Source organism: Felis catus, chromosome C1, assembly GCF_018350175.1.
Source record: "Felis catus isolate Fca126 chromosome C1, F.catus_Fca126_mat1.0, whole genome shotgun sequence".
Classification (NCBI taxonomy): Eukaryota; Metazoa; Chordata; class Mammalia; order Carnivora; family Felidae; genus Felis; species Felis catus.
This window is the reverse complement of record NC_058375.1, coordinates 126,567,539-126,581,596: the sequence shown is the minus strand read 5'-3', so window position 1 is coordinate 126,581,596 and position 14,058 is coordinate 126,567,539. Positions and strand designations below refer to the sequence as shown.

General features: G+C 35.7%; 1 protein-coding gene across 6 annotated transcripts in view; it reads right to left on the bottom strand.

Moving 5' to 3' along the window:
* Window positions 1–14,058, bottom strand: part of RAB3GAP1 (RAB3 GTPase activating protein catalytic subunit 1) — a 111,834-nt gene that overhangs the window by 88,270 nt on the left and 9,506 nt on the right. For 4 of the 6 annotated variants that reach the window (XM_023259279.2, XM_023259280.2, XM_045034816.1 and 1 more), the window contains one exon: window positions 1,291–1,423. In XM_023259279.2, coding sequence (XP_023115047.2) covers window positions 1,291–1,423 — 133 coding nt within the window. Of the gene's footprint in view, window positions 1–1,290; window positions 1,424–8,896; window positions 8,953–14,058 lie in introns of all 6 variants that reach the window. The other 2 variants (XM_023259282.2, XM_023259283.2) reach the window with 1 other exon arrangement.

Here is a 14,058-nt window from a genome sequence, read left to right as displayed (position 1 = left end):
CAAGTAACTAGTAAGAAGAAAAGCCAGAATTTTAATCCACTTGATCTGACAAATTATGGGGTATATCCAAAACACTATCCTGACAAATGAGTAATTTTTTTTTAATATTTATTTATTTTTGAGAGAGACAGAGACAGAATGCGAGTGGGTTGGGGCAGACAGAGAGGGAGGCACAGAATCCAAAGCAGGCTCCAGGCTTCAAGCTGTAAGCACAGAGCCTGACATGGGGCTCGAACTCATGACCTGTGAGAACATGACCTGAGCCGAAGTTGGGCGCTCAACCAACTGAGCCACCCAGGTGCCCCAGAGTAATTTTATTCTTAAATCCTTCAAATCCAGGTTTAATTCTCCATTACACCTTCTCTGATCTCTCTCAATTAGACCTGACCACATCTCCTCTAAACTTCAGCAGAAGTTTAAAGAACTTTATCTGTGCTCTGGGACTGAACTTACCACTTTGTACCTCCTACTGTTGTGACTTATTTATAAACCTCATCTCCCCTACTGGAACGTAAATTTCTTATAACTGTGGATTCAACTGAGCTTAGCAAAGTACCTAGAACATGTTAGGCACTCAATAAATATTTGCTAATCTAATTAACTTTGAAATGAATGATGCTATAAAAATTCCTCTAAAAAGATCATACTCTGAAAATAAAAAAGATCATACTCTGTTTCAGATGTGGTGAAACAACTCTGCATAGGTAAAACATCTCCAGAGATACTACTTTATATATATATATTTTTTTAAGTTTATATATTTATCTTGAATGAGAGAGAGAGAAGGGGAGGGGCAGAGAGAGAGGGAGAGAGAATCACAAGCAGGCTCTGCACTGCCAGTGCAGAGCCCCACGCAGGGCTTGAACCCACGAACTGTGAGATCATAACCTGAGCTGAAATCCAGAGTCATATGCTTAACCAAATGAGCCACCCAGGCGCCCACAGAGGACAGTACTTAATGAAGAGAACTAAATTCATAATTCAAAATTATAATCACTCTTACAGTCATTAGTTTAAAAATAACTAGTAACACAGGACACCTGGGTGGCTCAGTTGGGTTAAATGCCTGACTTCTGATTTTGGGGCAGGTCATAATCTCATGGTTCATGGGATCGAGCACTACATTGGGTTCTGCAATGACAGCACAGAGCTTGCTTGGGATTCTCTCTCTCCCCCTCTCTCTGCCCCACCCCTACACGCTCACACTCTATCTCTCTTAAAATAAGCAAACATTAATAAAACAAACTAAAACACAATAAAATAAAATAAAGATAATTAGTAACAACTTACCTTCCAATACTTCATCCTTTCCTTCTTTGTCAGTGGAGTCTTGTACAAGATAATGATGAGTGACTGAGAACTTGAAATCAGCGAAGGAAATTTCATCTGATTTCTCTTCCCATGTGCCAGAAGTAAATACACCCTATATTTAACAATGGAAAAACCCATTTCTAAAAAGAAAATTCCCTTAGAATATCAACTATCAAGTGACATGCAAAATTAAAATTTTGAAATAAAATATACAGTAAATTCCATGCCTCTAACATACAAAAAAAAATTCCTACCATTAGCAGAATCTGGTTACATTTAGCTAAAAATGATTAAATTTTATCAATTTTAAAATTTAGAAAAAATACAAGGCAATAAAATATACTTTTATTCTAAAAATCTCATATCCAATAACATCACTATATAGTGCACCGCATTATTAGACATCAGAAATAGCTTAACAAAAAAGCAGTTTGTAGACTCAATTTAAGTGACATGACATTTGTAGCACTTATTTAACATGTTTTTGCAAGCATCTTTATCAAGCTTTGGTATTCAAATATTTTCATTTCAACTGCAACTCCTTGACTGGAAAACATTTTAATTAAAAGTCCCAAAGAGTCCCCTCACTTATGCAACATAATCATAAAAAAGAATTTTCCCCATGGGCCCTGAATCTCCCATAGTTATTCTTTCCACTGGAGAGGTATATAGTCATTACAACATAGCACCACTATGAGGCAGAAAATACCAACCCAGCAATTTGCCAACCACAGACAGTCCCAAATTAGATATAAAATATGTAAGGAATGATTTTGTTCATTACTGAGTTTTTATAAAAAGTGTTTTCACAACCATACCCTATGTATAATACTCAAGTGTTTTATATTTGTTGCTGGCAAAGTATTCATAATTCTGAATTGAGTTAAATCGTATTTTAAATGTCTTAAAGGTATCTTATTATGTAAATATATTAAATAGCAATCTTTTTATATTAAGAGAAAAATCACTTGTATGATACATATCAGAAACTATACTTTTTATGTTAAGTTTCTCTAAAGTGTGGTTAACCTGTATTAAATTAAGACATCTATGGCTGATACCAAAATTCTCAAACTGTAATAAGCATTATAATGATATACGTAAGAATATGGTGTACTATGAGGAACGCCCACTATAACGCAGTTAAGTCTAAATGTACAGACAAGGAAGAAGCCCAGGAAACGAGAGGTGAGCCTATTTGTTAAGCTCGCAAAAAAGGTGAAACATTCTTTTTAAATGATATAAAGAAACATTATCTGACCCTACTCTGGATTCTGGGTACCAATGGAAACCTTACGAACAGCCAGTTCAAGAAGGATTTGGTTGTATTCATTAAAGAGGAGGTATCTAGGTTCTGTCTCCCAAATAAACTTTTTAAGATAATTAGTTCAATTGAAAAACAACATTCTAACCTGCCTCCTTCATTTCCATTATGATACAGTCCTTTAATAACAAATTTCAGTATGGTGTATATTTATGATTACACTCAGAAATGACAACTTTAGTCCAATATTAATCTAGTGATTCATCAAAAACAACCTCTGAGGGCCCCAATCAGACAATAAAAATAAATAAGCATGTAGACTAGAAGGAAATAAAACTGTCTGCATTCACAATGATCTGACATGTACCTAAAATAGTCAAAGCAACCTACAAACTACTAAAACTAACTGTTTTAGTAGTTATAAAGTTGTGGAATTCAAAATCAATATACAAAAACCATCTGTATTTTTTTAGGTAGGCTCCACACTGGGCATGGAGACCAACAGAGAGCCTGAACTCCTGACCCTGAGATCAAGACTTGAGCTGACATCAAGAGTTGGACACTTAACCAACTGAGCCACCCACGTACCCCAAAAACCATCTGTATTTTTTTGAAGTATATTTATTTATTTTGAGAGAGAGCAGGGAAGAGGCAGAGAAGAGGTGGAGGGAGAGAATCCCAAGCAGGCTCTGTGCTGTCAGTGCAGAGCCTGACATGGGGCTTGATCCCACGAACCATGAGATCCACAACCTGAGCCCAAATCAAAAGTCAGACACTTAACAGACTGCATCTGTATTTTTATATACATGCAGTAAACACCTGGGAGATGAATTTTTTTTTTAAATACCACTCTTACAACATCAAAAACAAATCAATTCTCTAGGAATACACTTAATGAAAAATAGCAAGAACTCTACCTAAGAATGCTTCAAAACATTGATAAGAGGGATTAAAGACCTAAATAGAGCTAAATGTACATGGATTGGAAGACACAACAGCAGTAAGATGTCATTCTCCTCAAAGAGATCTATATATTCAATATAATCCTAATCAAAATCCCAGCAGGTATTCTGTAGAAATTGACAAGCTGATTCTAAAAGTAATATGAAATCCAAAGGACCTAAAATACCTAAAATAATTTTGATGAAAAATATACCAGCTGATTTTAACATTTACTTTGCTATAGTAATTAAGATGGTATAGTACTACCATAAAGACAAATAGATCAATAAAACTTAAGAGTCCAAAAATAGATTCCCATTTATACTTAATTTTACAACAGAGGAGCTACTGCAATTTAGTAGGGAAAGAATGATCTTTTCAACAAATGGCCCTGGAATAAAAAGATATTCTCATGGAGAAAAGCAGAGCTGTCTTTACAACATTGAGATAGGCAAAGATTCCTTTGACAGTACAATACACAAAAGGCATTTAACAATAAAATTAAAAATTAAGAAAATGAGGACCACCCAAATATATAAAATAGTTAATAACAAACATAAAGGAACTAATCAATAATAATATAGTAATAGTAGGGGACTTTAACACCCCAGTGACATTAATGGAAATATCATCTAAACATAAAATCAACAAGAAAACAAGAGCATTGAATGACAATGGACCAGATGGATTTAACAGATATATTCAGGACATTCCATCCTAAAACAACAGAATACACCTTCTTTTTAAATGCACACGGAACATTCTCCAGAACGGATCACATATTAGGCCACAAAACAAGCCTCAACAAATTCAAAAGACTGAAGTCATACCATGCATCTTTTCTAACAACACTATGAAACTAGGAGTCAACCACAAGAAAAAAACTAGAAAGAGCACAAATACATGGAGGATAAATACATGCTACTAAACAATGAATGAGTCAACTAGGAAATGAAAGAAGAAATAAAAAAACTACAAGGAAAAAGGAAAACACGATGTTCAAAACCTTTGGGACATACCAAAAGCTGTTCTAAGAGGGAAATTTAATCTAACAGGCTTACCTCAAGAAGAAAAATCTCCAATAAACAACATGACTTTACACAAAAAGGAGCTTTTATAAAAAGAATAAACAAAGCCTAAAACCAGTAGAGGGAAGGAAATAATAAAGATTAGAGCAGAAATAAATGATATAGAAACCTAAACACACACACACACACACACACACACACACACACACACACACACAGGAACAGATCAGTGAAACCAGGAGCTCATTCTGTGAAACCAATCATTAAAAAAGAGAAAGGATTCAAATAAATAAAGTCACAAATGACAGAGGGGAAATAAAAAAAAAAATCACAGAAATACAAACAATTGTAAGTGAATATTTTGAAAAGCTATATGCCAACAAACTGGACAATCCAGAGGAAATGGGTAAATTCCTAGAAACGTATAAACTACCAAAACTGAAAACGGAAGAAATAAAAAATTTGCACAGACTGATAACCAGCAAAGAACCTAAATCAGTAATCAAAAAACTCCCAACAAACACAAGTCCAGGACCAGATAGCTTCATAGGCAAATTCTACCAAACATTTAATGAAGAGTTAATGCCTATTCTTCTCAAACTACTTCAAAACATAGAAAAGGAAGGGTGCCTGGGTGGCTCAGTTGGTTAAGTGTCCAACTTCAGCTCGGGTCATGATTTCACTGTTTGTGGGTTCAAGCCCTGCATGGGGCTCTGTGCTGACAGCTCAGAGCCTGGGGCCTGCTTCAGATTCTGTGTCTCCCTCTCTTTCTGCCCCTCCCCCACTCACCCTCTGTCTCTCTCTCAAAAAATAAACGTTAAAAAAATGTTTTTTAAATATAGAAAAGGAAGGAAAATTTCATTCTATCAGGCCAGCATTATCCTGATACCAAACCCAGATAAAGACACCACAAAAGAAGAGAACTACATGGCAATATCCCTGAAGAACACAGATGCAAAATCCTCAATAAAAAAATACTAGTAAACTGAATCCAACAATACATTAAAAAAAAATCATTCAACACAACCCAGTAGGATTTATTCCCAGAATGCCAAGGTGGTTCAATATTAGCAAATCAATCAATATGACACAGCATATCAGTAAGAGAAAGGGTAAGTAACCAGGGGCCCCTGCCTGGATGGCTCAATGGGTTAAGCATGTGACTTTGGCTCAGGTCAGTATGTCACAGTCTGTGAGTTTGAGCCCCACATCAGGCGCTGTACTGACAGCTCAGAGCCTGGAGCCTACTTTGGATTCTGTGTCTCCCTCTCTTTCTGCCCCTCCCCTGCTTGTGCTCTGTCTCTCTCAAAAATAAATAAACATCTTAAAATAAATTTTTTTTTATTTAGCAAACTAAAAACTGTTTCTTCTACTGCCAAATGCAACACATTATTGAAAAGGACAAAAATACAGTGAAGCATTAAAAAACAGTGAATTTTTTTCCATTTCTTTTTTTGAGGAGGATAAAGCAATGGTTCTCAAGCTAATTACATTTTATAACCACTGAAGAGGCTTAAAAAATATACTGATAACTAGGTTCCACAATAGACCAATTAAATCAGAATCTCTGAGGTTGTAGCCTAGACACTAGAATTTTTCAAATGTTCCAATATGTAGTCAACATAGGAAAACACTTGGTATAGAGATAGAAATTAAAGCTTTCATCCACTGGTATAAGAAATCCTCTTGACCATACACAATATTAAAATACAAGCATTAAAAAATCATCTGTGCTGGCACAACTGGATATCTACATGCAAAAACAAAAAAAAATGAAATTGGATCCTTTCTTTAGACTAGATATGAACAGTCAAAATGGACTGCATATCTAAATATAAGAGCAAAAACTAAAGACACCATCAAGAAAGTGAAAAAGAAAGCCCACAACAATACAGAAGAATAGGAGAAAATACTGGCAAATTATGTATCTCATAAGGGATTTGTAGCCAAAATGTATAAGCAACATTTACACTAAATAATAAAAAGACAAATAATCCAATTTAAAAATGGGCAAATGATCTGAATAGACATTTCCCTAAAGAAGATATACAAATAGCCAATAAGAACATGAGAAGATGTTTAATATCAACAGCCATTAGGCAAATGCAAATCAAAATAACAATGAGATATCACTTCACATACACTAGGTTGTCTATAATCAAAAAGATAACAAGTGTTGGTGAGGATGTAGAGCGATCAGGACAAATACAAATGTAAAATGATGCAGCACAATCAGGCAGTTCCTCAAAAGATTAAAAATGAAGTTACTATATGAACCAACAATTATATTCCTAGATATATACCCAGAAGAAATGATAACACACATCCACACAAAAACTTATACATGAAGGTTCATAGAAGCATTACTCATAACAGCCAAGAAGTAGAAATAATGCAAATGTCAGTCAACTGATAAATGGATAAATAAAATGTGATGAATCCTGACAACAAAATAGTATATAGCAATAAAAAGAAAAGAAGAACTAATAAATGCTACAATATGGACCAAACTTGAAAGCTTTATGCTAAGTGAAAAAAATCCAACATGCCAAAGCCTACATATTGCATGATTCTATTTATACAAAATGTTCAGAACAGGCAAATCTAAAGAGATAGAAAGTTATTGCCTAAGGATAGGAAAAAACAATAAGTGACTGCTAAATGGTACAGGGTTTCTTTTGGGAGTGATGAAACTGTTCTTGAATTGATTGTAGTACGGTGCCTGCGTGGCTTAGTCAGTTAAACATCAGACTTTAGCTCAGGTCATGATCTTGTGGTCCGTGAGTTCAAGACCCACATCGGGCTCTGTGCTGACAGCTCAGAGCGAGGAGCCTGCTTCGGATTCTGTGTCTCCCTCTCTCCCTGCCCTTCCCCCGCTCATGCTCTCTCTCTCTCTCAAAAATAAACATCAAAAAAAAAATGTTTTAATTGGTTGTGGTTAACGGTTGTACAGCTCAGTCAACATACTAAAAACCACTGAATTATATATCTTAAATTGGTGAACTATACAGTATAGAAATTGCAACTCAATAAAAAATTTAGACTGAGAAGACTGTTTTTGAGTCACAATATTTTACAACTATCTACTCTGTCTAAAACACATTCCAGGCAGTTTCAAATGTGAATTCACAACAATCTTCTTTAAAAGATAAAGATTATATGCCCCTCCCCTGCTCTTGCTCTGTCTCTCAAAACTGAATAAACGTTAAAAAAAAATTTTTAAGTAAAGAAGATTGGGGCACCTGGATGTCTCAAGTTGGTTAAGTATCTGACTTCGGCTCAAGTCATGATCTTCTGGTTCATAAATTCAAGTCCTGCTTCGGGCTCTGTGCTGACAGCTCAGAGCCTGGAGCCTGCTTTGGATTCTGTGTCTCCCTCTCTCTCTGCCCCTCGCCTGCTGTCTCTTTCTCTCTCTCAAAAATAAGTAAACATTAAAATACACACATACATAAAAAGAAGTTTAAAAAAAACTCAATGAACATTTCATCCATTTCTGGAATAAGACAAACCAAATATTTCTCTAGCCACAAGCAACTCTAAAACCACATGCTTTTCAAGAAGTTTTCCTAAAACAAAACAAATATGCTAGTATGCTGGCAAAGTAGCACACAAATAAACACCTACTACAGCAGTTGCCCCTCACCACGGTTTCACTTCGAACAGTTTCAGATAACCACAGTCAACTTCGGTCCAGAAGCAGACGATCCTCCTTCTGACATATCATCAGAAAATCAATAGTAGACTAACACTACATCACAATGCCTATCATTCACCTCACTTCATATCATGTAGGCATTTTATCATCTTACATCATCACAAGAAGAAAAAGGGTAAGCACAGTACAAAAAGATATCTTGAGAGAGACATTTACATAACTTTTATTACAGTATATTGTTTTAATTATTATTTTATTATCAGTTGTTGTTAATCTCCTACTATGCCTAATTCATTAATTGAACTATCACATGTATATACATGCAGGAAAAAAATATATAGGGTTCAGTACTATCCATGATGTCAGGCATCCATAGGGGTTTTTGGAACATATCCCCTACAGATAAGGGGTAACTACTGTACAACTCAATTCCAACAGATACCTGATGATTCCAAACAAAACCTCTAAAAGATAGCAAAAATGTAAAAGAACATATTTAATCTAGAAAGCTGACACTGCACTTTCCACGTATTTTGTATGTGATATGGTTTGTAATAGTAATGAACGTTTCATGGCAAAGTTTCCAGTGTATTTATTATACGTTCATGGATACTGGCCATGACAACACGAGATTAATAAAAAACTATATCTAATCACACACAAACACAGAAACCCAAAAAACAGTCATCTATATACCTTCCACTCTTCACAGGTAGCCTGGGTGGCCCTCAGACTGGATCAGGATCATCCCACTAAAAGCACAGAAGGAGAGGGGAATGATATTAAGGCTCAGTCCAGAAGCTCTTCTCCATGGAACTTTGACTTTAGTTCCAGAGGGTTATTAAAAACCCTAATAAAGGAAATTCGGAAACAAAGGGGAACTTGAGATCAGTCCTTCTTAAATTAATAAAGAGCCACGATTCATCCAGAGAACATTCAACTAGCTAAAAACTCCAACAGTAAGAGATCCTAGGGAAAGGGGATACAGTCAACTACAAGTTAATCATAACAAATACTCATCCTCAAGGTAAAAAACCAGTAGGTTTAAGTAGACATAAGATACACTGGTGGACACAAATAAGTCTCCATTAGAGGCAATAAGTGCTCTTGAGGGCCACCTCAGGCATTCAGCTGTAACAGGAGTTTGGGCCTACCTCCACAGCCCAAGCATTTTATCTCTTGATCTGACTTCATCTGTAGAGATAACCTTCTCATTTGTTCACACAGTATTTGTTTAAATAGTGGCATAGGTCCTATACCAAATTAAAGTTCAAAATGAAATTCATGATGTACACTGAAAATTTTACTTAACGCACTGAAAGAACTATGTGCTATAACTCAATGGCAAGCAAAAAATCTTTTTAAAATATATAAAAGAAAAGACGATCTAGGAAATAATAGAACTGAAAATGTCTGAAGACACCTCTGATCTATCTCAGATTAAAGCTGAGCTTTTTCAGCCAGGTTTTATACTTTATTTCTCCCCAGCTGGATGCTAAATTTTTAACTTCTAGGAGCTCTAAGGAAACAATGAATTAATTTTATAGCAAAAAGTGTTAAGTAATTCCATGTGTTCATATTCTATTCTGCTTAAGCAAATAGCATTTTAAAGCCTCTGGTGCAGCAGTAGACTGAGATAGCACAATGCCACAAAAGGTTATGGTAAGCAACAGAACTAGATTTCCAGAGGTGCCTGAGGGGCTCAGTCGGTTAAGCACCGACTCTTGGTTTTAGAGTCTGTTCAGGTCACGATCTCAGTGCATGATTTCATGCACTCTATCCTGTGCACAGCTCACAGTTGCAGAATGATGGAGCTTTACTGGATTTAGGCAACAGAGGACAAACTTCAAAGATGACAGAGAAGTTCTAAAGTTAAGACATAAAGCCTGGAAGGGAAGAAGCCAAAAGGAGGTAAGCACTGAAATTTGTATATAAACTCTACCCCAAATTTTGGCTATCTGCTAAACCAGATATGAAGAGTGGAGACTCCACAGTAGAGTGACAAAGAAGAAAACTAAAAGAAAAGATTTCAGCTGCTGTTACCACTGAGAAGACCGTGGAATTTTAGTGTTGTCAAATGAATTGCTTGCTGAAACAAACAAAATACTCTTTAGAGGAATACAACAAAATCTAGTCTCTACATTTCATTCAAAATAATGAGCATAAAATTAAGAAACTGCTGGATATGTACACACACAAGACAAATTAAAAAAAAAAAATGTGACCTATCTTCAAGAGAATAAAGTCAACAGAAACCAACCCCAAGAAGGCCTAGATGTTGCAATTGGCTTTATACTACCTATAATAAATATGTTCCAGGACTAAAGGAAAATATTTTCAAAACAAATTTAGAGGTAAGGAACCTCAAAGAATTGAAAATTATGAAAAAAAACAGAAACTCTAGACCTAAAAAGTACAATAAAGTGAAAAATACATCAAATGGGCTTAACAACAGAGACAGCAGAAGAAAGAGTAAATGAACTGAAAGATAAACCAAGAGAAATTATCTAGGAGACAGAGGAAACAAAAAAAATGAGAACAGCAGAACCCCAGAGACCTGTGGAACAATATTAAGAGTTCAAATATAAGCATAACTTAAATCACTGAAAAAGAGTAGAGAATGCGGTAGAAAAGTATTTGAAGAAATAATGGCTAAAACTTCCCTAGTTTGGTGAAAAAAAAAAGTTACATATCCAATATTAACAAACCTAAGCAAGAAAAATGCAAAGAAAATACACCTAAACACATAATAATTAAATGGCCTAAACTGGAAAACTAAAGAAAAAAGCTTGAAACCAGTCAGTGAGAAAAATGCCAAAATATAATAAATATGAATGACACCGAACTTCTAACCAGAACTATTGAGACAAGACAATAGAACTACATCTTCTAAAAAAATTTTTTTAATCTTTTATTTCTTTTTCAGGGAGAGACAGATAGAGCACAAACAGGAGAGGGGCAGAGTGAGAGGGAGACAGAATCTGAAGAAGGCTCCAGACTCTTGAGCTGTCAGCACAGAGTCCAACACAGGGCTTGAACTCGTGAAATCAGGAGATCATGACCTGAGCCGAAGTCAGGTGCTCAACCAACTGAGCCACCCAGGCACCCCAGAACTACATGTTTAAAGAACTGGAATGAATGAATGAATGAATGAATGAATGAATGAATGAATGAAAAATAAATAAATAAATAAATGACAAACCAGAATTCTTCAGCAAAACTATCCTTCAGAAACAATGTAAAATAAAAATATCTTCAAATAAAACAATATGTAGAACCAAGAGTATGGCAATTCATCAAAGAATTTAAAAAAGAATTATCATATGATCCATCAATTCCACCTCTGGGTACCTACCCAAAAGAACTGAAAGCAGAGACTTGAAAAGATATTTGTACAGCCACATTCACAGCAGCATTATTATTTAATTCATAATACCCAACACATGGATACATTATTCATAACAGTATTCATAATAACCAAAAAGTAGAAACAACCCAGTGTCCATCAACAGATGAATGAGTAGATTAACAAAATGTGGTATATACATACGATGGAATATGATTCAGTCTTAAAAAGAAAACTGTGACACATTATACAACATGGATAAACCTTGAAGACATTATACTAAGTGAAACAAGCCAGACAGAAAAGGACAAATACTGTATGATCCTGCTTATATGCAATACCTACAGTACTCAATTCATAGAAACAGAAACAGAAACAGAATAGTGATTATCAGGGGCTTAGAGGAGGCGAGAGGAAGTTACTGTTTAAGGAGAATGAAGTTCACAGATTGTTGGTGATGAAAACTTCAACAATGTCAAAGTACTTAATGCCACTGAGTTTTACACCTAATGATAAATCCTATATATATTTTACCATAATAAAAAAAAAAATTAACACAATTTACCACATTCAGAAAACAAAAAGGAAAAACCACATGATTATTTCAATAGATACAAAATAAGATTTCAATATATTAAACACTCATTCGTGATTAAAAAAAAACCTTTCAGCAAACTAAGAATTTCCTCAAACTTATAAAGGACGCCTATGGAGAACCTATGATGTTCTTTTTTTTTTTTTAATTTTTTTTTCAACGTTTTAATTTATTTTTTGGGGGGACAGAGAGAGACAGAGCATGAACGGGGAAGGGGCAGAGAGAGAGGGAGACACAGAATCGGAAACAGGCTCCAGGCTCCAAGCCATCAGCCCAGAGCCTGACGCGGGGCTCGAACTCACGGACCGTGAGATTGTGACCTGGCTGAAGTCGGACGCTTAACCGACTGCGCCATCCAGGCTGATGTTCTTAATGCTGAAGCACTGAACATTTCCCCTCTACAATGGGAAGAAGGCAAGAATGTCCACTCTCAACAGCTCTATTCAACATGTTACTAAAATTCCTCATTAGGGGCACCTGGCTGGCTCAGTCAATAGAAACATGTGACTCTTGATCTCAGGGTCATGAATTCAAGGCCCAAACTGGGCACAGAGTTTACTTAAAAAAACAAATAAAAAAAAGATTGGCCTAATGATACTGTGCATAACTGCATAACTGACAGAGATTACTGGCTATTTTAGTAAATAAAAAAAAAAAAAAAAAAAAAAAAAAAGACCTGGCTGGTGCAATAACAATAAAAACTAAAAGGTACATGGCACAAAAACAGACACTCAGATCAATGGAACAGAACAGAGAACCCAGAAATGGACCCACAAACATATGGCCAACTAATCTTTGACAAAGCAGGAAAGAATATCTAATGGAATAAAGAGTCTCTTCAGCAAATGGCGTTGGGAAAACTGGACAGCGACATGCAGAAGAATGAACCTGGACTACTTTCTTACACCATACACAAAAATAAACTCAAAATGGATAAAAGACCTAAATGTAAGACAGGAAGCAATCAAAATCCTCGAGGAGAAAACAGGCAAAAACCTCTCTGATCTTGGCCGCAGCAATTTCTTACTCAGCACATCTCCGGAGGCAAGGGAAACAAAAGCAAAACTGAACTATTGGGACCTCATCAAAATAAAAAGCTTCTGCACAGCAAAGGAAACAATCAGCAAAACTAAAAGGCAAGTGACGGAATGGGAGAAGATATTTGCAAATGACATATCAGATAAAGGGTCAGAATCCAAAATCTATAAAGAAGTTATCAAACTCAACACCCAAAAAACAAATAATGGGCAAAAGACATGAATAGACACTTCTCCAAAGAAGATATCCAGATGGCCAACCGACACACAAAAAAAATGTTCAACATCACTCATCATCAGGGAAATACAAATCAAAACCACAATGAGATACCACCTCACACCTGTCAGAATGGCTTACATTAACAACTCAGGCAACAACAGATGTTGGCGAGGATGCGGAGAAAGAAGATCTCTTTCGCACTGCTGGTGGGAATGCAAACTGGTGCAGCCACTCTGGAAAACAGTATGGAGGTTCCTCAAAAAATTAAAAATAGAACTACCCTATGACCCAGCAATTGCACTACTAGGTATTTATCCAAGGGATACAGGTATGCTGTTTCCAAGGGGCACATGCACCCCAATGTTTATAGCAGCATTATCAACAACAGCCTAAGTATGGAAAAAGCCCAAATGTCCATCGATGGATGAATGGATAAAGATGATGTGGTATACATATATACAATGGAGTATTACTCGGCAATCAAAAAGAATGAAATTTTGACATTTGCAACTATGTGGATGGAACTAGAGGGTATTATGCTAAGCAAAATTAGTCAGAGAAAGACAAATATCATATGACTTCACTCATATGACATTAAGACACAGAACAGATGAACACAAGGGAAGGGAAGCAAAAATAATATAAAAACAGGGAGGGTGA